This window comes from Syngnathus acus, chromosome 14, assembly GCF_901709675.1.
Source record: "Syngnathus acus chromosome 14, fSynAcu1.2, whole genome shotgun sequence".
Taxonomy (NCBI): Eukaryota; Metazoa; Chordata; class Actinopteri; order Syngnathiformes; family Syngnathidae; genus Syngnathus; species Syngnathus acus.
This window is the reverse complement of record NC_051099.1, coordinates 7,295,072-7,316,593: the sequence shown is the minus strand read 5'-3', so window position 1 is coordinate 7,316,593 and position 21,522 is coordinate 7,295,072. Positions and strand designations below refer to the sequence as shown.

The 21,522-nt window shown below is 39.9% G+C and overlaps 1 protein-coding gene across 4 annotated transcripts in view; it reads left to right on the top strand.

Annotated features, from left to right (window-relative positions):
* Positions 1 to 20,926, top strand: part of zbtb20 (zinc finger and BTB domain containing 20) — a 29,776-nt gene extending 8,850 nt beyond the window's left edge. For 3 of the 4 annotated variants that reach the window (XM_037270380.1, XM_037270382.1, XM_037270383.1), the window contains exons 2-4: positions 6,353 to 6,477; positions 8,055 to 9,575; positions 10,303 to 20,926. In XM_037270380.1, coding sequence (XP_037126275.1) covers positions 8,075 to 9,575; positions 10,303 to 10,856 — 2,055 coding nt within the window. In that variant the 5' untranslated portion in view covers positions 6,353 to 6,477; positions 8,055 to 8,074 and the 3' untranslated portion in view covers positions 10,857 to 20,926. Of the gene's footprint in view, positions 1 to 4,450; positions 6,242 to 6,352; positions 6,478 to 8,054; positions 9,576 to 10,302 lie in introns of those variants that run through there. The other variant, XM_037270381.1, reaches the window with a different exon arrangement.
* The last annotated feature ends 596 nt before the right edge of the window (positions 20,927 to 21,522 follow it).

Below are 21,522 nucleotides of genomic sequence, written 5' to 3'. Positions count from 1 at the left end.
CCGCAGTGGTGGCTCTGGCGAACCCCTGAGACCGACTAACCGAACCCCTAGGGTTCGATCGAACCCAGGTTAAGAACCACTGTTCTAGAGTTTAGTTGAAAAGCACAATTATAAAAATATATAAATATAAAATAAATATACAAGATAGTATCAGTCACAGCTGAACATGAATATCCTGGCGGATTTCTTTTTTTTTTTTTACAGATTAGACAACAGTACTTTGTCTGTCGCTTGACGGTAAATTGGAGTTGACACATCACTTTGTTAATGTTATGGTGCATGTACAGTATCACAACCTCAGGAATTTAATTCTGCGTGCCAAGTCGTACACAAAGTGGTCGTCTGCAACCTTGAAGTTTAGTTTTTTTCCTTCGTTTGCATGCATAAGAATTCTGTATCATAAAAGTGGGGCGAGCACAGATAAATTTGTGTGTTAGATTATACAACTAGTTTAGAGTGGGGGCAGATATCTCCAATGTGTTGAGTAACAGTGTCACACCAGATTCTTAGAAACTCATCTTATGATCGTGCCTTTGGTCATTGTAAAGAAGCTTTTTTAGCTGCAACTTTCTTCCAATTCATTGACCGTACTTTCCATGGATTATCTGATGGTCTCTACTGAATAATGGAATTTTCCATTCAGGCCCATTATAGCTTTTATTTTGTTTAATTATCTTCATCATGTCGTCATTGATTTTATATACAGTTGCGAAAGAGACATTTTGTTTTCTTGTGAAACGCAGGACCTAGCTTGCTTAACAGATCCATCTTGCAACACTATTATATGGATAATATTTCCTAATAAGCTCAGAGTGCAGCTCTTCGCTGCCTGGCTGACAAAAACGATACCTTTGCATTTTCAATGTGCCGTAGCACGGCGCAGTATATGATTGAAGTTATATTACATAATCGGAATCGCTCAGCTGGGTCGTAGAGCACTTGGTGCACGAGTCGTCACGTGGTCGAGCCGCGTTTCAGTGCGTCAGCGTGACACTTTTAGATGGGTCATATGTCAAGTGAGCTGATGAGGTTTGTATTATATGCATGTATTTACTACACAAAGACGTGCCAAACTATAAATACACTTCCAAGTGCTTGAATTCACGGATATGACATTCACGTATGAATGCTTAAGTCTAAAGCAGCCGTTTAGCTGATCAATGATGCACCGTGACATGCAGCATTCGGGTCGTAGATCTTGGTGTGTTTTCCCCATTTCATCCGTCACGCTAAGCTATTGGTCCCTGTCAGTTTTTCCAAAGAGTGTTTTGAGCCGGCCACCGTCTACAAGAGGGGCTCAATTGCGGCCCCTTGAAACACAGGCCAACTGACAAAAAGTGCAGGGTCAAGCTGAACAGCTTAAAGCACCCTTGTACACGCTGTTTGTCGAATGTTCAGCTGCTCACCTCGTGCTAAAACACACACTGCCAAAATCCAGTTGATATCAATCGATTTTACAGGCTGGTACTTCCGGAATTAAACATTCCTCCTATACAAAGATAAAAAGAGAAAATAACAAAAATAAATACTTTTGAATCGAATACTTGAATGTTTATGATTGTGGTTGCATATTGAACCATAATTCATTTATACAGCACACAAAACAACAAGCACAATAGCAAATATAACATTAAATGAAAACCTTAATAAACTCTACACGATTAAGTTTTTTTCACACTCGATTCAGCTCCTCAGTCTCAGATCGTGCCGGTCTATCCAATGTGGCCAATAAATGTATCGGCATAATGAGAGCCAAGGATCTTTTGCCAAAAAAACTCCAACCCAAAGGATTTTGTGTCCATGTAAGGATAAAGAGTGTTGCTTTTGTGTACTTAAATGCACAGATGGATGTAACATGTAGGTCACAGAGTTGGAAGTGTTTAAAGCGTTCAGGAACACACACACACATGTCACTACATATGGCCATACACTCACACACACACAACACTTTAACCTCAAAATACTCTCACTCTTATGATTGCAGTTGGATTTTTTTTTTTTCCGACAATACACTAAAGAACCTTGTCGCATTTTTCTTCTCATCACACAATAGCTGCGAGACTTTTTATTTGGATGTTATGACTTGAGTCTACTTTATAATATGTTAACATTTTTTCATATTTCGTGCTATTTATTGTTGGTATTGTGACACTAACAAAAAACATTTATTGTTTCTGAAGCAGAATTTGTAACAAATCATCCTTGACATAACTGTAACGAGGCAGCCTCTGCTGATGCTTAATTACTCTTGATAAATGATCATAAATGATAAGTCTTGAAATGAGCATTACCTGCCTTTGGGTGAGGAGGCGGGTGAAGGACTTTAGGAGATGGTCATGTGAGTTGTCAGATGGGTCTTTTGGGTCAAATGCTCTTTAACAAAAGCACAGCTCATGGACAATATTTGCAGTACTTAATTAGCGTGCAGCGTGAAATGTTGCCATGGAATAAAGTGAATGTCCGTGCTAACTTTACTCGACAGGAAAAAAAAAAGAGAGAGAAAGAAATTTGGTGTAGAATTTGCTCCCATCTGTAACTGGACAAAGGATCTGCTATGGCTAACGGGTGGTGGTGGGTGTGTTTTTGACAGAAAGTTGAGCAAGCTGTCCTGTCAAAAAAAATATTTAGACTGTCCTGCACTTGTGTTTATTGTATGTTGTTCTCTGCGGGGATTTATTTCATTTCACCACATTTGAGTTTTTTCTCCCTGTTGTTGGACTGAATGTCTTAACACGTTGATTTTGTGTTGTTATTCAGCCCTAATCTGTATTTAGCCTTTGTGTGTATTTTACCAAGTCCATTTAGTTCATGAAATGTAGTTATTCAAGACATTTGAGCTGAAAAATGTTGCATTATTTGGTCCCTTTCTTGTTACTTTACAACTCGAGCAGCTATGCAAGCAAGAGAAATGTTGTTTTGCATCTGTTATGTAAATGTATTCTTTTGGCATATTTTTTGGCAAGTTCGAAGTTCAGGAGAAAATGTCTCCTGAATAAAACGTAAAGGCAACCCTGACTTCCAATGTAATTCAAACATTCCATAATAATCACAAGACATCATGACTCACTGGAAAAACATTGAATCAGTTAGGTTGCGTTACGCCTCACAAATTCCAAGTTGAAGAGATGAAAAATGTTTCTCACAGTAAGTGAAACATTTCCGCGTGCTGTACAACGCCTCAGCGTTATGGACAAACACCAAATGCATTCTTTAGTACTTTAATGAGGGGCCTAGTCAGAAAAGAGAATAAAAGACAGGCTCCTCTATTGAGGTCATTCTCACCTGTCTGATCAACGCCGTTTAATTTGCCATTGTTCTCCCTAAACACGTTTTATCAAACGTGACGTATCTACGTATGCAAGGCGTACTGATTTTAAAAGAAATAATTGCAGCGCCGAACGGTGTTCATCAATCAGTCGGGGCTTCAAACAGACCCATAAAGGATTCCTTAAAAACAGAGCGATGTCGATCTTGTGTTGTGTTGTGGCCGCAATTCTCTGCATGTGGCCTTTTGTCTCCAGATGTAAATGTGGCCAATGTAGCAAAGGCCTTGAATGCACGCTGTAAGCACTATTTAGCATATTCAAGATGTATGTTATTCACATGGCTGATACTGCTCCTTTCATACGCGTGCGTGCCTCTTGTCTGTTTTAAACCCCCATCCCCCAGTCTCGCCACTTCACCCCCCCCTTGCCCCAGCCTCGAAACCCCCCCAACACCACCGCCTTATTAACTGATGTCCAATTTGATGCAGCATATTTCATGAGCTTGTCACGTAATACAGGCAGCTGATTAACCTGGAGTCTGGCTGCTTGGTGGAGTTACAGCCCAATTTTTTGGACCCCCGCCCCCCCTCCGCCATTTCCAAACCACCTCCTCTCCACCCCTGAGCCCTCCTCAGTCTTTGTTGTGGCGGTTGCAGCAGAGCATGCCTTGCATTGGCGGTCTGAAGCATTGTGTCTGATTTCCAGTAGACAAACTGACCTCTGGGGATTTATTGACAGCAAACTCCACAGAGGCAGACACAGAGCTCGGAGCATGGAGGCAGGCGGGGAGGGGAGGGGCGGGGTGGGGAGCTGGGGAAAGGAGAGGAGAGGAGTGGTGGGTGATTGTTTCAGACAGGGAGACAGACAGATGGAGGGGGAAGGCGGCGAGGTGGATGATGAAACAGGAAACAGGTAGCGATACAGAGAAAGAGATCAGCGCGAGGGGCTGGGGAGTGGGGGCTCAGATTTGGTTGGATTTGGGAGAAATTTTGTTTTTTGGTGGAGCGTGCGGATGTGGGAAGAAAATGGCTGCCACCTACCAGGATCTAATTAATTTTGAAGGATCATCAGGCCCTTTAGTGTGAGGCAGGGTACTGGAGGTAGGGGAGGGGGGCGCGAGGCAGACCCCTGGGCTGATTAGAATTCACTGCAGGTAGGCGCTGGCTGCTGCTCACCCACTGTGTCATGGCTAAAATGGAATCACTGTTGTGAGTGGCAGTCCGGGCAAGTGGAGCCTGCCTCCTTTGGCCTGCACCCCTTTTTTGGCACCGTTCACTTGAGTCTACCCCTAAGGCAGGTGGATTTCCATGTCGGCGTTAACCAGGGCAGCCAGAAAGGCAGATATATGTACAGTATGTTGTTTGCTTTGCCTAACTGTAGCGCCCTTGGCAACAGGCAAACCTGACAAATAATATTTGCCATGGTGATGGCAAATAGAATTTTGGCAGATACATGGATGTTATTCAGTTTCAAATTTGACAAAGTCAAATCGAATGAGGGAGGGTTATCTGAGAACACAAGTTGCACTTATAGGAGAGTTTGTTTATGGTGTAAGGGCTCTCGAAATATGCTCACACGTTTGGCCTGCTCATTCCTTTCCTTTCTGACACTGACCTGCTTAGGTTGACATTGTTGCTCCTTAGGTTCTGCTCAAGGCAATAGGTGTTTCTTTTCAATGCTTCATATTCTTACCTCTGTTTTCTGTTGGATCGCCTTGTCCGTATCTTTTGCGGGGTGGGGCTCCTCAGGGTTTTGTGCTTGGCCCAGTTCCGTTCCAACATTTGCATGCTGCCATGGGAAATCTCTTCAAAGTTATCTATTTCCATTTAATGCAGATGATACCAGAATTACCCATTTTGGACTACAAACTGCCCTGAGGACAGTCATACATTTTTGGCCTAAATATTTGACTGTTCAACTTATAACAGACTTAGAGATTTCAGCTTGACTTCTGCTCACCGATGTTTCATTTGCAGTACTAATACTTTGTACTTAAAATTCAAAGCCATTTCTTTGTGTGCCAAAAATCGGGTTGTACTTGCAATCTCCGCAAGACCACAATTTGACATAAAATTATTCCGATAAAAATGAAACACCAACAGCAAGTAAATACATTACTCTTTCACGTTTTCATTCCCAGTTCTTTGACACAAATCACAAAGAGATCTGACATGTTCTGGCCTAGCTCAGTTGGAGGGAAGGGGAGAATACCAGGGGTCACTTGAGTGAAGGTCAGATACACTTTTAATCTGCAGGTTTTAACCAACAAATGCATTCAAGTGCTGCTTTTACCGCCATTTCCCATATGACTGGAAATATGCACTTTCTCGTGTTGGAAATCTGATTGGGACACCAAAAGGAAATTTCACACGGCGCCAAATTATTTTTCCCCCCCCAGTGTGAGTGACCTGAAATGACACCACATTGCTTCAGATTTTTTTTTTTTTTAAATCTTGGCTAGTTTAATTTAACTTTCTGCAGACTGCCCTCTATATACGGTATTAAAGTCGCTGGATAAATGCTTGCCTAACCATTACCAAAAGTAGCTTGTCACATGCTTAATGGTGTTGAATGGCGGGCTTGTGTTTTGCAATGAATGTCTTGTGTGTTTAATATTGGGATTCATTTTTTATTATTACAACTTGTAAGAACTGCGGGACGTCTTTGTCTTGTTTGAGCTGTTGGAGATGAGAAAATAGTGCTCGCGCGCACACACACTCACTTATACTTACGCACACGCGCTCACACACACACACACATACACACACTGAGTGCATTAATTAATGTGGAATCAAGATCGTTTTTTTTAAGGGTGTGGTTTTGTTGCCCAGTGACTCAGATAACTGCTGAGAGACTAGCTATCTCCGATATAATTTTCACCCTGTTCCCGAATTGTACACAGGACAGTCCATTTTTGTTTTTTGTTTTAATTTGGCATTGAAAACTCTTCACACATCTGTTGCAGCATGTCGGAGGTAGACGTTCGTGTTGCTTCGGGTCCGTCGAGGGAGTGGCAATATCGATGTGATCTAAAGATTTGTCTTTGTCTTTTTTTCTTCTTCTCTCCCCTGCAAACACTTTGGCAGAGCAACACATGATTTGGGAAGAGAGGACTGACAGCCTTGCCTAGCGCCCGGCCTCTGTTCAGCCATCTCCACCAGCAAACTGAAGCTTGACCCGCACTTCATCACCAGCCGCACGTCATCTAACTGTGAGTCCCTCGTTTTCATATTCAACTGTGTTATGCATAATACTACTATCTTTTTGGAAATACCGTCTCATTTGGATTCAGGATATGGGAATATTAGGGCTATTACATTATGATTATATGCTCCACACTTTTTGTTAATTTCACATCTATCATGCATCGATGCGCAAGTGGAAATTTGAAGCATTTCTCAAAAGCTATTTGCCTTGGCTCACTGTGACCATGCTTTGTTTTTCAGTCTGTTTGACTCGAAATATATTTCATAATCATTTTTACCCTTTGCTCACAGGGTAAGCTAACTAGCTTTAAATATACATTTGCACTTATTCACGTGGGGCCAGCGTTTGGGGTTTAAATTATGCATTATGCTCTTTTTTTTGTATTTTTTTTAATATGCCCCAGCTCCCTCGTGATAATGAATCAAATGTATACTATGTATAAAGTAGTGTAAAAGAGCAAATTGAAAGTAATTCACTTGTAATTTAAAACTACGATTCTCTTATTTTGTAGCTAAACTTTGGGGGGGAAAAAACGCAATAAGATTAATAATCTAAGCACACTGATCTACGGCAGCACATTCAGTGTGTCTTGAGTTTAAAAGCACCATCATAGCGAGCACATGACCAACAAAAGAGTCTGCTTGTCCTCTGAGCCCTGTGCGCCACCCACTGGCGATTAAAGGAGCGTCTCTCACACACACGCCAAAAAAATCTTCACTGAAAAAAAGTGTTGAATTTACTCCATTTTATTCTGTCAAATAATTGCACGAAATAAAATCTTCATTATACATGCATCAAATTAAAAATATATATTTCGATCCAGATGACTTTGTTTTGTGATACCTCTTGAGAAAATAAATTTACACATTTTTTTGTTCATTGCACTGTGAAATGAAGATTAAGGTTCAGTCAAATGCATTGTTCTTCTTATTATTATTATCGTCACTAATATTCCCATACTACTATTATTACTATTATTACTACTATTACTATTATTATCATACTTTCTCAGTGTAATGAGCTTTAAAATGAATTAAAACATCTGTTTTTACAAGAATAATATTTTTAATCAACACGGTCAGAGAGGTATTGGTTTAACGCTTTGAGTGGTGTACACATCAATTAGTCAAGCAGTATTATCCATAAGAAGGAAAAATTAAGTTATTTCTCTTGCATTATACAAACTAATATTTTGAGTGAATCTGCACGATACAAATAATGTAATTTAAATATAGTCTTTTTAAAACGCTATAGAAATTTACACAAATTTTTGTCTAATTAACACAATTTCATATGTAATGGATGAATAATTGATGTTTTTTTTATATTTTTAAGCCTTAGTAATTTAATGATACATTAAAAATGCTTGCATGTGTTCCAACAAAGGTTAGATTTTCTGGCCCCCAGTGTTTTTGTCCGTTTTTAAATCACGCGTGCGAGAATGGCACTAAAGACGGCTTCTTATTGCAATTAGCAATTCCAATATCGTAACAGCACACACGGGGCAAGTGCGGTGTGACTAACGCGGCTAAATAATGCAGCGTCTCTCTAAATGAGGTGTGTTGCTGCCCTGCTTTTCAGGTCACATCAGTTGCAAGGGGATGACCGAGCGCATTCATAACATCAATCTCCACAACTTCAGCAATTCTGTACTTGAGACCCTGAACGAGCAGCGCAACCGTGGGCACTTTTGTGATGTGACTGTTCGGATCCATGGAAGTATGCTGCGAGCTCACCGCTGCGTGCTGGCCGCTGGAAGCCCCTTCTTTCAGGACAAGCTACTTTTGGGCTACAGCGACATTGAGATCCCCTCGGTGGTCTCGGTGCAATCCATCCAAAAGTTGATTGACTTTATGTACAGCGGGATTCTGCGAGTGTCTCAGTCGGAGGCCCTGCAGATCCTAACTGCCGCCAGCATCTTGCAGATCAAGACCGTCATCGATGAGTGCACTCGCATCGTGTCCCAGAATGTGGGCCTGGCCGGCCCGGGAGGCTTCCCCGTCATACCGGGAGACTCGGGTCAGGACACCCCCCGCGGCACGCCCGAGTCGGCCACGTCCGGCCCGAGCAGCGACGCCGAGTCGGGCTGTATGCAAACGTCAACCCAGCAGAACGCGGATCGAGCGTACACGTCGCTCTACTCCTACTCCGGCCTCTCCAACGGCACCCGCGAGCGCTCGCTTTACATCAACCCCTTGACGAGCAATTACGATCCGAGTGCCGGCGCTCAGAAAGACCAGCAGTCGCAGGATCCCCCCTGGATGAACCGCATCCCGGATCGAAGCCAACCGGTGGAGCGCTTCATCTCCACGGCCGAGTCCACCACGCACTGCCGCAAGCAGCCCCGACCGGTACGCCTACAAACAGGTGGCATGCACATCAAGCAGGAGGCCGAAGACGAGTACGTCTGCTTCAACAACGTAGGGCACTGCCAGGTGGAGAACGACCACACCGAGGGCGTGGTGAGCGAGTCCAAGGTGGAAAGTTTTGACTCAGGCGTCAGCTCCTCCATCAGTACCGAACCAGACGCCATGGATCAGCAGCCCTACCTGAGCTTCAACCGGGAGGGGGGCGGCGAAGGCCCTCACGGGGAAGGCGGACCGGTGCAGATCGAGGTCAACGACTCGTCCCCGGAGCAAGCGCAGGAGCCCGACGAGGGCGACCAGAGCCACAGCACTAGTGACAGTACCATGATGCATCCCCTGGCCAACCCCATCATGTCCCAATCCCTGGCCAGCACACCGCACTACCTGCGGCAGGTGGAGTCACACACCAGCAATCTCCGAATGCCGCACGCCGTGACCAGCAATTCCCAAGTGTTGGGCGCCGGGAACACCTTCTTGCCCACGCTCTTCCCCCCGCAGCCGACCAGAGACAGCAAGTCTTTCATTTACCTTCCGGGCCAGCAGCAGGCCCAGTTTGTGACGGTGCCGCCCCCTGCCATACCATCATTCCCCAACGCCATGGCCGTGCCCCCGACGCCATCCCAGCAGCAGCAGCAGGCAATGGGTCAGGGGGAGAAGAAACCCTATGCATGCACTCTCTGCTGTAAAACCTTTACTGCAAAACAGAACTACGTCAAACACATGTTTGTGCATACTGGTAAGTCACATTGCCTCACTCCATCTTGAAATGAATCAGCTCCGGGCTCCAGACTGCCCATAAATTCCAACCCTCAAATTTCAGACAGTATTCGTGCCAGGGCAATCAGTATTTAATTAAAAAAAGAATACTAAATACTATGCTTGAGTACTTGTTGTTGCTGACAAACGTCTGCCTCCACACTCCACAGTACATTTATCAGTCATCTTGGGAAAATGAGTGATTGGAATACTGACATGTCTCCTTGTGTAAAATGGGTGTTATATCTGACAAGAGCCATTAATATAAAATTTAGAATGCTCATAATTTCAATTTAGATAAAGTAAGTCTAGACATAAATGTCTCTCTAGCCAGACACAAAGCCCGTTTTAATGCTTCCCCACCAGTGGCCTTGAGGCGTCCACTAGATGAAGTCAGCAGGAGCATTAACTTTGAATTGTCAGCTTGCTGACGAGCTCATATTCTTTAATGAAATGGGGACTGGACACCTTCTGTTTGGCTTCCGGTGCCGAATACATGCACAGTGTTGCAGATTTGTGTAAATGACCAGTGTTGGCTTCGACGTGCGTTTCGTTAACAGATGGAGCAGCTTCAGCCTCGAATAAGGAAAGGGGAAATATTTTTACACTCATGAGTCTGCTGATGAGAATATGGTCAAATGTTTTTTTTATGCTTCTGGGTGAGCATTCAGTGTATAATTGTATATCTGTCCTTCATGCCCACACAGGAGAGAAGCCTCACCAGTGCAGCATCTGCTGGCGCTCCTTCTCCCTGAAGGATTACTTAATCAAGCACATGGTGACCCACACAGGGGTGCGAGCCTACCAGTGCAGCATTTGCAACAAGCGCTTCACCCAGAAGAGCTCTCTCAACGTCCACATGCGGCTGCACCGTGGCGAGAAGTCCTACGAGTGTGTCATCTGCAAGAAGAAGTTCTCCCACAAGACCCTGCTGGAGCGCCACATGGCCTTGCACAGCACGGGCAGCGCCCTGGCCGGGCTGACGGGCCCCGCCGGCACCCCCGGCCCCGTCTCCATCCCCGTCTCCATCCCCATCCCCATCCCCCTCCCCATGGCCGAGCCCGGCGCCGGGGTGGTGGCCCTCGCCATGCCCGTGAGCGGAGGAGCGGGAGAAGGGCCCGGGGTCCCGACGGGAGTGGACGTGGCGGCGGAGGCCAGCTGCCAAGATGGGACCACCTACATGTGTTCCGTCTGCCCCGTCAAGTTCGACCAAATGGAGCACTTCAACGACCACATGCGAATGCATGTCTCTGACGGATAAGTACAACTAGATAAACTACTCCAAAAGAATGACAAACAAAATGGCACTAGATTTTCCTTTTCTTCTTTTGAGGTATGGAGAGTAATGAGTATAGACACTGGCACATTAAGTTTCCCAAAAAAAACAAAAAACAAACAGATTTTCTTTTTTGTTATTCTAAATAAACAAAAAAGATGGTGGCCTTAAGGCTTAGTAGTTTGATATTGATCTACTGGATGGATCCTAACTACAGGCCTCTAAATGTATGATTTCCTAAAATACTGATTTATGTGTTGAACACTACCGAAAGGCCTACGAAAGAAACGTACACACAAACACACCTTTAGTGTAGATCTATCTGAGCGATTATAAGTGTGCATTGTGTGTGGATCTGCATGTTTCCCAGTGTGTGTATGTGTGTGTGTGTGGAGGGTTTGTGTGTATGTGTGTGAGAGAGAAATGCCATTTAAAATGGCAGTTGTGAACCCATACTGACCTGTTTGGAAACGATAGATGTCCAAACTTACTGTGGTATAATTTACAACAACAACAATAACAACAAGAAAAAAAATCATCTTGGTTGGACTATATATTCCCTCTAAAATACTGACAGTCACAAGATTGCCTTCTAAAGACAATTGAAAAAGAAAAAGTAAATTTGACACTGGGTTTTATTTATTCCTATGGTATTAAGAGATTATAATGCAGCTGTTAAGGTACAAATTTCAATCACTTCCCATCAAAGATGGCGGGAATAATATTTCGTATGTTTTGTAACTGTCCATGCATTTTTGATGATTTAGTTTACTAAATTAAACTGTGTTGATGAGACAAAGCGAAAAAAAAAATCTGAAAAAAATAATGTTTTTCTGAACTCATTTGCATACACTGCCACTAATCTCCTAAAAGACTGTTAGTCAAGGTTACAACAATCATAAAATGAGAGCGATTTTTTTTCCTCCTCCTTTTTTAATACTATTTTCATTCTTAGCCTTTTTCCATTTACAGTTCGAGCAGCTCAGAATACGAGATGAAACTCCCTTCGTATTTGCTGCTCCACCACTTAAATCAGACTCCTGTAGATTTTAAAACAAGATTGATCTCAAACTATTGTTGTTATTGATTATCCTACGTGGTTTTTCGTTTTCTTTTCACTCAGTTTATGTATCAGAGGTTGACTGTGGATTTGAACAGCGCCAAAAAGAGAAACATTTAATTGCAGTCCCAATTAGTTTTTGAAATAGTTGCCGTCTGATTGTAAGATAGAACCTGTTCATAACGATACGGCACTCACTCAAACAGACTGCTGCGTTCTGAAAGGAAAGATAGGAGGAAAACAAGTAGCTCTCCCACACAATTTATATATATATATATATATATAGGTATATATATATATATATATATATATATTACACGCACACTCAACAAATTGTGGATGAACTTTTACATAATAGTATACATTCCAGTTTTTCTAAAAGAAAAAATCCATGCATCATGACAGCACTGTAAACTGATATTTGGATTTCAATATTTTCAACAAATAGGACACACAGATGCACCAACTCATAAACACACAGACTATTTACAGTGTGTGTGTGTGTACGTGTGTATATATATATATATATATATATATATATATATATATATATATATATATATATATATATATGCACACTGTATAAGTTTTCAGTAGTATACACAAAAAAATAAAGACACACAATTGCATTGTGAAGGATTTGCTCCTTTGCGTGAGCAAACTTTTGTAGTTATGTTGCTCACAGTGCAGCAGATATAAAATAAACCCAGACAAAAACGTGCTATTTTGCACATTTTCTTAAAATGCCTGTGCTTAATATTTAATCATATTCATTAAATGAACTATGATTTTTTTTGTTGATTCAATTTTAAAGTCAGAAAAGACAACTTTTTCGAAAAAAAAAAAAATCTTGATAAGTGGACTGCGTTATTTTGTTGCATATATGTTGCACTGCTTAAACCAATAAGTGCACTACTGTTAACAGAGATATAGTTTTAGAAAAGAGGATTTTTTTAAACAAAAAAAAATCTAACATTTGGTTATAGAGTTCACGTGTTAGCATAGCTTTGTTTCAATTTGAAAGTAATTGAGCGGTTCTCGGTTCTCGTTATCGCTTGCAGTCACCGACAGTATATCAATCCAGATACTGTTTGTACAGTACAGTACTTGTGCCGATGCAAGCATTTATTTAAATGTGTAACATGACGTGTGCGCATCTATGTTTGATTTTCTTTTTTTTTTTAAGGTAATGTTTTATGGAGTCACTTCCCTGCAACTCAATAATTCAGTTGCATTTCTTTAAGAGACAGAATTTTCCTGAGAGCCAAACAGTGAAACAGTAGTAAGACAGTAATAATCACGACAACTTCTGTCAGACTCGGTGGTAGTGATAATAACAGCCATTATCACGCTATGAATAATAATAATAATGATGATTTATTATTGTGTGTGTGCGTGTGTGTGCGTGTTACATAGATGATATCCATGTCCTAGTACAAATTTTGGGTGGGCGTGGATCGGTGATGGAATGCAGCTTCTTTGATAATACTGTATGTGTCTGTGGGTTGTGCACCGTTGTGTCCTTTCCTTCCTTTAGTGGGTGTCGTCTGTCTGTGTGCTTTTTAAGCCGAATCAAACTGTTGAGAAGCAAACTATCTTGACCTTGTTAGGGCTTCCTTTGCAATATGCAGCGCAGGTACGAGACGAGGAGCGACTCCTCACCAAACCTTTTGGGCTCGCAAGAAATCATGAGTCGCAAGTCATTTCCAAATTTCATCCAAAGTGACTGAGATTCTGTAGTAGTTTCTCCAAACCGTGTGAACATTTATTTCACATTTCCTCGTCTCATTTGCGTATTGGCCTAAAAGAAAAAAAAAAAAAAAAGTCCAATCGAATAAATGGTGTGCCGTCTCTGTTTTGTAGCTGTCGCTGCCAGGATGGCAAATGTGCTGCATGCTAGTGCTAGTGCTATTTGTCTTGACACAGCACGTGGAGGGTCATCTCTTGCCTTAACAGACAATGCACTAAATAGTCTATGTAAGCAAACTGCCGAGTTCTCTTTTCCAACAGTATTGCCACATTTTTGGGCACACAGCTTACGGTGTTTTGTCAGCCGAGCACCAACACTGCCAAACTAACTTTCAGCGCAGAGGCAGACATGTTTGCGTGTAATGTACGTATTCAGTGATTTAGCATTCCTTCACGGCACCCGCTTTTTGCATAGTTTGTGTAATCACATATATCCAATGCACTATAGACTGTAGCTAGATGAGTACAACCAGCTTTGTGGTATCAATGGTCTAAATAGTAGGTTAAGTAGCTTGTCGTTGGCTTTGGACAATATTTCATTTCAAAATTACACTATAAGAGTGTCTTGCTATCATTTTTATGTTGTTGTTGTTGTGGTGGTGGTGGTTTTCTGGAATAACAAGTAGCCAATCTCTCCGGATGAGTGCTAATAACTTATCCCATCATCAGTTGACTTGTTGTATGATAAGATTGGAAGGAACTGAGCCTTCTTCTTCTTCTTCTTCTTCTCCCTGGTGTGCATTAGCTTCCTTTCACTGTCCATACTTATACAAGACAGTATATTCTTTATTCTGCTTCAGATACTTGTGGGTGGTGCTTCACAGTCTTTTCTCGGGTATTGCAAAGAAAAATTGTAAAAATGGTTTAAAAGATTGCAGCCCCTTTTTGGGAAAGAAGGTCCTTTGCGCATTTCTTGTACTTTCAGCTAAGGGAGATTTTCCTTTTTTTGGGGGGGTGGGGTCAAAACGTTGGCTTATTTTCCAAAACAAACCCTATTGAATGCTGGATACCAATCTCACAGCTGTTTGTGTTGTGTTTGCCAATCATATGACATGTTTTATTTATCTTAGTATAGAGATTTGGGGTCTACAATATGTTGTTATGTCTTTCTAGCCGTACATTTGATTCTTCATTTCTTCACAGTACTTCTTTAGTTCATCCTGCTTATGTGTTCTGGTGATCACACAGTACGGTGGTGTTGTTAATACATACATATAGATTTCATCTAGCTGGGTCGAGGGTAGTCAAGTAATGAAGTCATTTCTTTCACAGTGTATTATGAATATGCGTACAGTATAGGCTTTGCATCGAGGTGAAAATACAGGACAGGAATGGTGAGGGTTCATAGTAGTGTCCGTCTCCATCAGTTTTTCTTTGTTCGAGCTTGAATTAAGTCACAGTTCAGAATAAAACCACTCAGATTATACGTAACAGCTTTTTATTTGCTCTTCTACAGCACACATCAGTGTGAAACAGATAACGTCTGGTAAAGATATTTATATATAAATATATAAAATGTATATAAAAAAAGAAATCATCATCTCTCCACACAGTTGAATGCATTTCTCCTTGCGGGATATTGGAAATATGCCTATCAAGTGCCTAGTAGTACAGTCAGCAACTATACAGAATTTTCATAGTTTTTCTCTCCTACATTGCACAGATACAATATATTCACAATGGTCTATTTAGTTAAAAATATACGACAGTATTTATACAAATAAAACCAGGTGGTTGTGAATGCATCCGAACCCTTTAAAATACCTGAAATGTTCTATACATACATATACAGTAAAAGCAGGTGTGATTTTTTTTCCATGTATGCTATATGGAGGATTCAGAGATATCAAAGATGCACAGTCACTTACAAATGTTTGACTGTTTTCTTCTTGCACGTTGTTCACATTTGTCGCGGGAAGGCAATGCGGCTTGGCGATCAATAGAAGAAGCTGCATGAATGTAAGGTGCTGTGACTTTCAGCTTGTCCCCTCAGCGATTTTATTATTATTATTTTTTTTTTTTTTGATGCAGCTTTCGGAGTAGTTGTGGGTAAATATCAAATTGTTAACACGGCATCCTCAGTAGATTAGCAGTTGGCTATGTTTACCCGATGCTAAATTTTCTCATCTCATATTAACGAATGTTTTAACTTCCTGCCTTCATACAGCCGTACAATGGGGCCACGTGCAAAAAGAAACTAGCATTTTTTTAATTTTTTTTTTTTTTATAACCCCTCTTTGGCGGTAAAGTCTTGTAATCAGATTAGAAAATTAAGTGAACACAACACAGGATTATTGCACAAAGATCTCTAAAAGCGCTTTGTGTCAGACATGAAGTTTTCGGTTGGCGATGACGGTGTAGCTGCGAGATGAAAGGTTTTGGACCGGCTCATTATTGTGTCCCCTGTGGACTCATTACCACACTTTCATTCTCCAGCCTGGTCAACGTGCCAAATTGAAAATTTTAGCGGGGTGGGAACACTTCACATTAAAACTACTATTGTCAATTAGTACAAAGGACTATTAAGGCCGCACAGAAAAGAAAAAAAAAAAAAAGAATTGTCCCATGAGGACAAAATCCTTGAAGATTTAACAGCCTAACTATGGTAACTTTGGCAAAATTCCTAATTGGGTACTTACATTCTAAATTAGTTCTTAAAATCAAGACATCCCCAAGGTGAAACCAAATAAAGTGATTGCCTTTACTTTGATTCTTTAAGTCCTCCATCATTCATAGTTTTGACTAGGAGAAAACAGCTATGACTATAAACAGATATTTTGGGGGGAAGGCTTAGTTTCATTGACATTCAAAACCAGTATAGGCAACGTGATAACTTGTCCCTGTCATCCACCCATCAATCACACACACAGTCTACATCCACTCACAATTATATTCCCGATGACCGTTTTTCTCTATTATTACACAACACGATTGAATTTGTTTTAAAGCTGCCACCTGTCGTATCAGTACAAGTCTACTGTGTCATTTAGTCCTGTTAAAAATCTTGCAGTGGTTCTCAAACTGCGTTATAACATCTATTATTATTATTTTCCCCCAAAAATAAGGACATTGAAATAATGATGATCCAGTCTGAATTTATATGAATAAAAATGATTTTTTTTAGCGATTATTTTAGGACAGATGAAATGACATTGGATAATTTCCCTCTGCACCTGTGTTGATTTCTCTGGTTGAGAATTAAAAGATTATGCGGTTTGAACATTAATGAATCTGTATTTAAATAATGGTTCAGTTCAAATGGATTGCACATAAATGGTAAATTAAAAAATTGTACCAAAACAAATATTTGAAAACATGTAGATTAAAAAAATGCATCGTGCATTCAAATTAAATACAACTAAACTGTATGTGTTAAAATGCGCGTGGTCAGGGTAAGGAAAATTAATTATGCTGTTGAAACTTCCTTTGCTTACCACTAGAGAGAGCCCACATGACACCAATGATACTCCAGTTTGAGAATCACTGCTTATGGCCATTTTTGTTCAACTCGGTTGCATTCCCATTCAACCCAGAACATTCCAGTCAGTGTTCCCCTTCAACAAAAAATAATCTGTATTTCATTTAATTTGCCTTTTTTTTTTTTTTGACACAAAATCACAAAGCTCTCTAGCTAGACCACTTCTGTAGACAACATGCACGACAACACATTTAAATATTTGGCCTCAACGACAAACATTTAAAAACAGACATCATCAAGACTTAAAGTAATCAATGGAGCCGTATTTATTTTCTGAAGTCCATTTGGTGAGGAAAAACGGAACTAGACATTGTTAGTTCACACACAAACCAAAGAAGGGTTGAGATTGTTTCGGAGAAAAAAGGGGTTGTTTTCTTGATGTTGTTTTTGCTTTTTGTTTTAAAGGCAGAAAGCTTAATGTTTATCTGTAGTGTTTCGCTTGTCTTCATTTGTAGGGCTAGGATTAGGGTAAGGGCAAAAAAAAATGTTTTTAATTAGGAAACCCTATAAAGCTATTCAAAAATGCACACCCATTGATATTTGTTTCAATAAAACCACATTCATTCTTCCACAAACAAACAAACATTGAACATGTGTCATCCCCACCTTGAACTCATCGATGACCCCTGAAATTCACTTTTACATTATTTTACATTTAATAGATTGCATTTTTAAAATGTACTCTCTGTTCTTAGCTTTTTTTTCCTCAAAATATCGGATTTACACATTATAAAGGCTATCCCTGCAACAACCAAACTAACATCACAACTTTTTGAAGACGTTTAGCCATTTGTACTTGATATGGACCAAGATGTTAAGTTTGCACATATTTGTAAGTTATGAAGCCAAAAACCACACGTGAAATATCGTTATGCTCACTGGAGCAGCAAAGAAAAATTCGATATAAATGTGCTCCAAAATTGTCATCATTTTGTAACAACAAAGCGTCATCCTTAATTTTGTTTTCAGAGATTCTTGTCAAGATTCTGGAATATATTATTTTATTGTGTGCTCTCAAAAGAGGTAATTGAATTGCGGTAATTGGCGTAAAGACAAATTGCTTGAATTTACAAGCTGGGCACTTTCTCGTCTTTTTTTGGTTATCTGGCTTTTTGTTGCTCTGATATCTTTTTTGTAGATGGCATGCTTTTTTTTTGTAAACTCAGATGTTGCTTGTGTGTATATTTTGTTTCTGCCTCAATCCTCTTGCTATCTTATAAACTCACCCTTGGAAAAAAAAACCTTGTCAGAAGTGGAGCTGTTGTAGTAAACGGTAGTTAAAGATGACATCAAACTAAACAACCCTGAGATATATGCTGCAGTAATGTGTTTTCGACATTAGTTTTTGGTAATTTATCCTCCAAGTTTATACTTTATTATTATTGTTATGAAACAAGCTTGTTTGAAATGTTTTGACTGCTGTTCTGAAATAGGGGAGAATTTTTCAGTATGTGCATGGACGTCTTTTTTTTTTTTTAAATATAATGATTTGTCAAACACTGGACTGGAGTGAGTTTTCCAACATTTCCAAGCTGAAAGATGTATTTGACAGACATGACTGCACAGGAAATGGGGAGGGAGGGGGTCTAATTTTTGAGATGTCAAGACATTTCGTTTTGTTAGGGTGAAGGGGGGGTGTATACCCACGTAGGTGACCCTCTCTTCCCAATCGTTGCTTGCCAAGGCATAATAATCAATTCATTTGTTGATTGGGAAAACTTTGTTGATCGTGCGCAATTGCTTGTTGCATAGCTGTTGAGTCCAAATGAAGTGCACCGGTTGGCTTAGAAACAGGAGTTCAGAACATTTGTATTTTTTTTTTTAGATCAATTGCTCATCAGATGTGTATTTTTTTGATGAATAATAATGATAATTAGTCCACTGGGTTAGGGTAAGACATCATAAAGGGATATTCCAGATTGGACGCCTTCTTGCTATGGTTAAGCCGATAATAAACCAATTTTCTCATTGTTCCACTTTCTCAAGCCAGAAAAGAAATTTGCACTAAAGACTCATTTTGGTCTTCTATCAAAAAGCAATATTATTCACTGAACAACTTGTCAAAACCATAGTTGTTTGTTGGCGTCCGTCGTGGCACACGTTGATGTTTTCCGCTTTTGAGGGGCATTCAAGTTTCCTCCCGGCTTTGCTCATGTAGACAAGTCAAAGCAGAAGTGAGGTAAATGAGATAGGTTAGGTTAATAATGGAGGGGATCCATTCTGAGTCTTCATCAACTATTGTCGTGTGAACAAACTAAAACGTTGATTATTTGGTCATTTTGAGTGAACGTTCCAAAAATGAAATGCACCTTTTTGTGATATAAACTTCATTTGGCTGCATCCACCAAATCTCCTTTTTCTGTCCCACCATCAAAGTCAAGGTCTGACCTTGACATAAATTATTGTTTAGTGTAAAAAAAAAAAAAAGAGAGAGAGAGAGTAAAGTCACCATCATATGCGGCAAAGTAGCTTTCCTTCCTGTTCCCACCGCTTTGTCTGGTGTCGCGGTTTGTCTGAATATGTTGCGTGTTCGAGGAAGCATAAGTACGTGCCTTCTTGTAATCTCGTTATTATTGAGAAGCTGAAGCCAGCCAATTGTGTTTGCACTAAAAACCAAATTGCTTTTTGTTTTGTGATGTAGACTATTTAAAGCGAGCTTGTTGCGTCACTTTAAACCGTACAGTATGCATGAGGGTAATTTGGCCCATCCGTCGACCTGTAAACAAACCCAGTGCAGCTTCTTGAGGATCGTGTGAATATATCTCGGCTTTCGATTCCATCTCCTTTAGTCATCCGGTTTGTCACAGTTTCAATTGTAAAAAAAAAAATTAAGAAAAAATTGAAAAAAAAAAAAGTTGTGATATATATTTAAAAAAAACAGGCAACACCATAACTACAATACTGCTTTTATGTTCACATGCCACGATAAGAGAATTAAGCATTCTTTTTTTTTTTTCAATCCACGGGAACGCATGAGGTCGCCTCAAGACTCTTGGTCAATTTAATTTTATTTTAACTTGTATTTATTACATATTTTTGTCAACAACTAATAAAAAAAAAAAAGCATACATGTGTTGAGTCTTAAAATGCACCTTATTCATGTCAGTCCATGTGGGGAAAACAAAAGAATAATGGTTTTTTTTTTTAGGAAAAAAAAGGCTGGCAATGTAATATCTCTAATTTAGCACCTTACTACACAGCATGTTTTCACTTTATGCCAGTTTAGCTCTTCTTTCATTTGGAATCTCATATTTGTGCGACTTGCTCATTCGTGGGATGTGCCAAAGTTTGGAGGCGATCTCCCCAACTGTTGACACTTATCATTTTTCTTCTTTTCCTCCTCCTGCTTCAGTTCTCGCAAACTTTCCTATAACTAGTGTGTGGAATCCATTTATCTCAGCAACCAGTATCATAACTTGCCATTTTACAATAAGCCCTGTATTTCACATATATTTACCAGTGATGTGTATTCGTTATTATAAAGAAAATAGCCGTAAAAGCTTCATTATGTTACACAATATTGTGACTTTTTTCGAAAAACTGTGAAGACTTATCTTGCATATACTTTATACAGAAGTATTAAGCCTTAATACAAAAGACTAAAAAAAGTGTGGAAGAATAAACTGATTGTTGCTAAGTAAGGATGATTTTTGTAAATGTTACCAGCACTTTTTTTGTAATTTTCACTCTCTGAGGTATTGTACAAGTTCAAGCTGTTTGTGAAGTTTGATTATGAAGGAATAAAAACTAGTACTTTCCTGTACTTCACACAATGTTTTGTCTGCCTTTTTATTTCCCAGCACTTCTCACAAACCACAAATAGGCCGCAAATAGGAAAGTCAAACACAATCCATTCGGGTTTGTTTTCCCATAGGATATGATGGAAATAGAAACCGGGTGATCAAAAAAGACTTTTAACACTCTTAACTTTGATGACAAATGAGGGGGTAATAACAGCAATAAACTTTTATTTTCAACTTCAACTGTCACACAAGTATAAAAGTAGTTTGGCAACATCAATACACACTATTCCTGGAGAAATTGCGTGTCAAGGCGAAGAAATTGAAGAAAAACTTATTGACTGTTAATACAGACATTTGAATCTGAATAACTCAGCAACTATATGTCGTTTCTTCAGTCTTGTATATCTACTGCATTATTATTATTTATATTAGTTTTATTTATTTATTTATTACTGATTGGTTTAAAATGTTCTTGTGTATTATTAATTTATTTATTTATTCACCTATTTTGTGTTAAAAAAAATGAAGACATTTGATAACATTGCCGTGTTTTTGTAAGTGCTTTTCTTGTGAAACACCTGCCTCGACCTCCAGCGACCCCTGGGTAAATTGCGTTTGAGA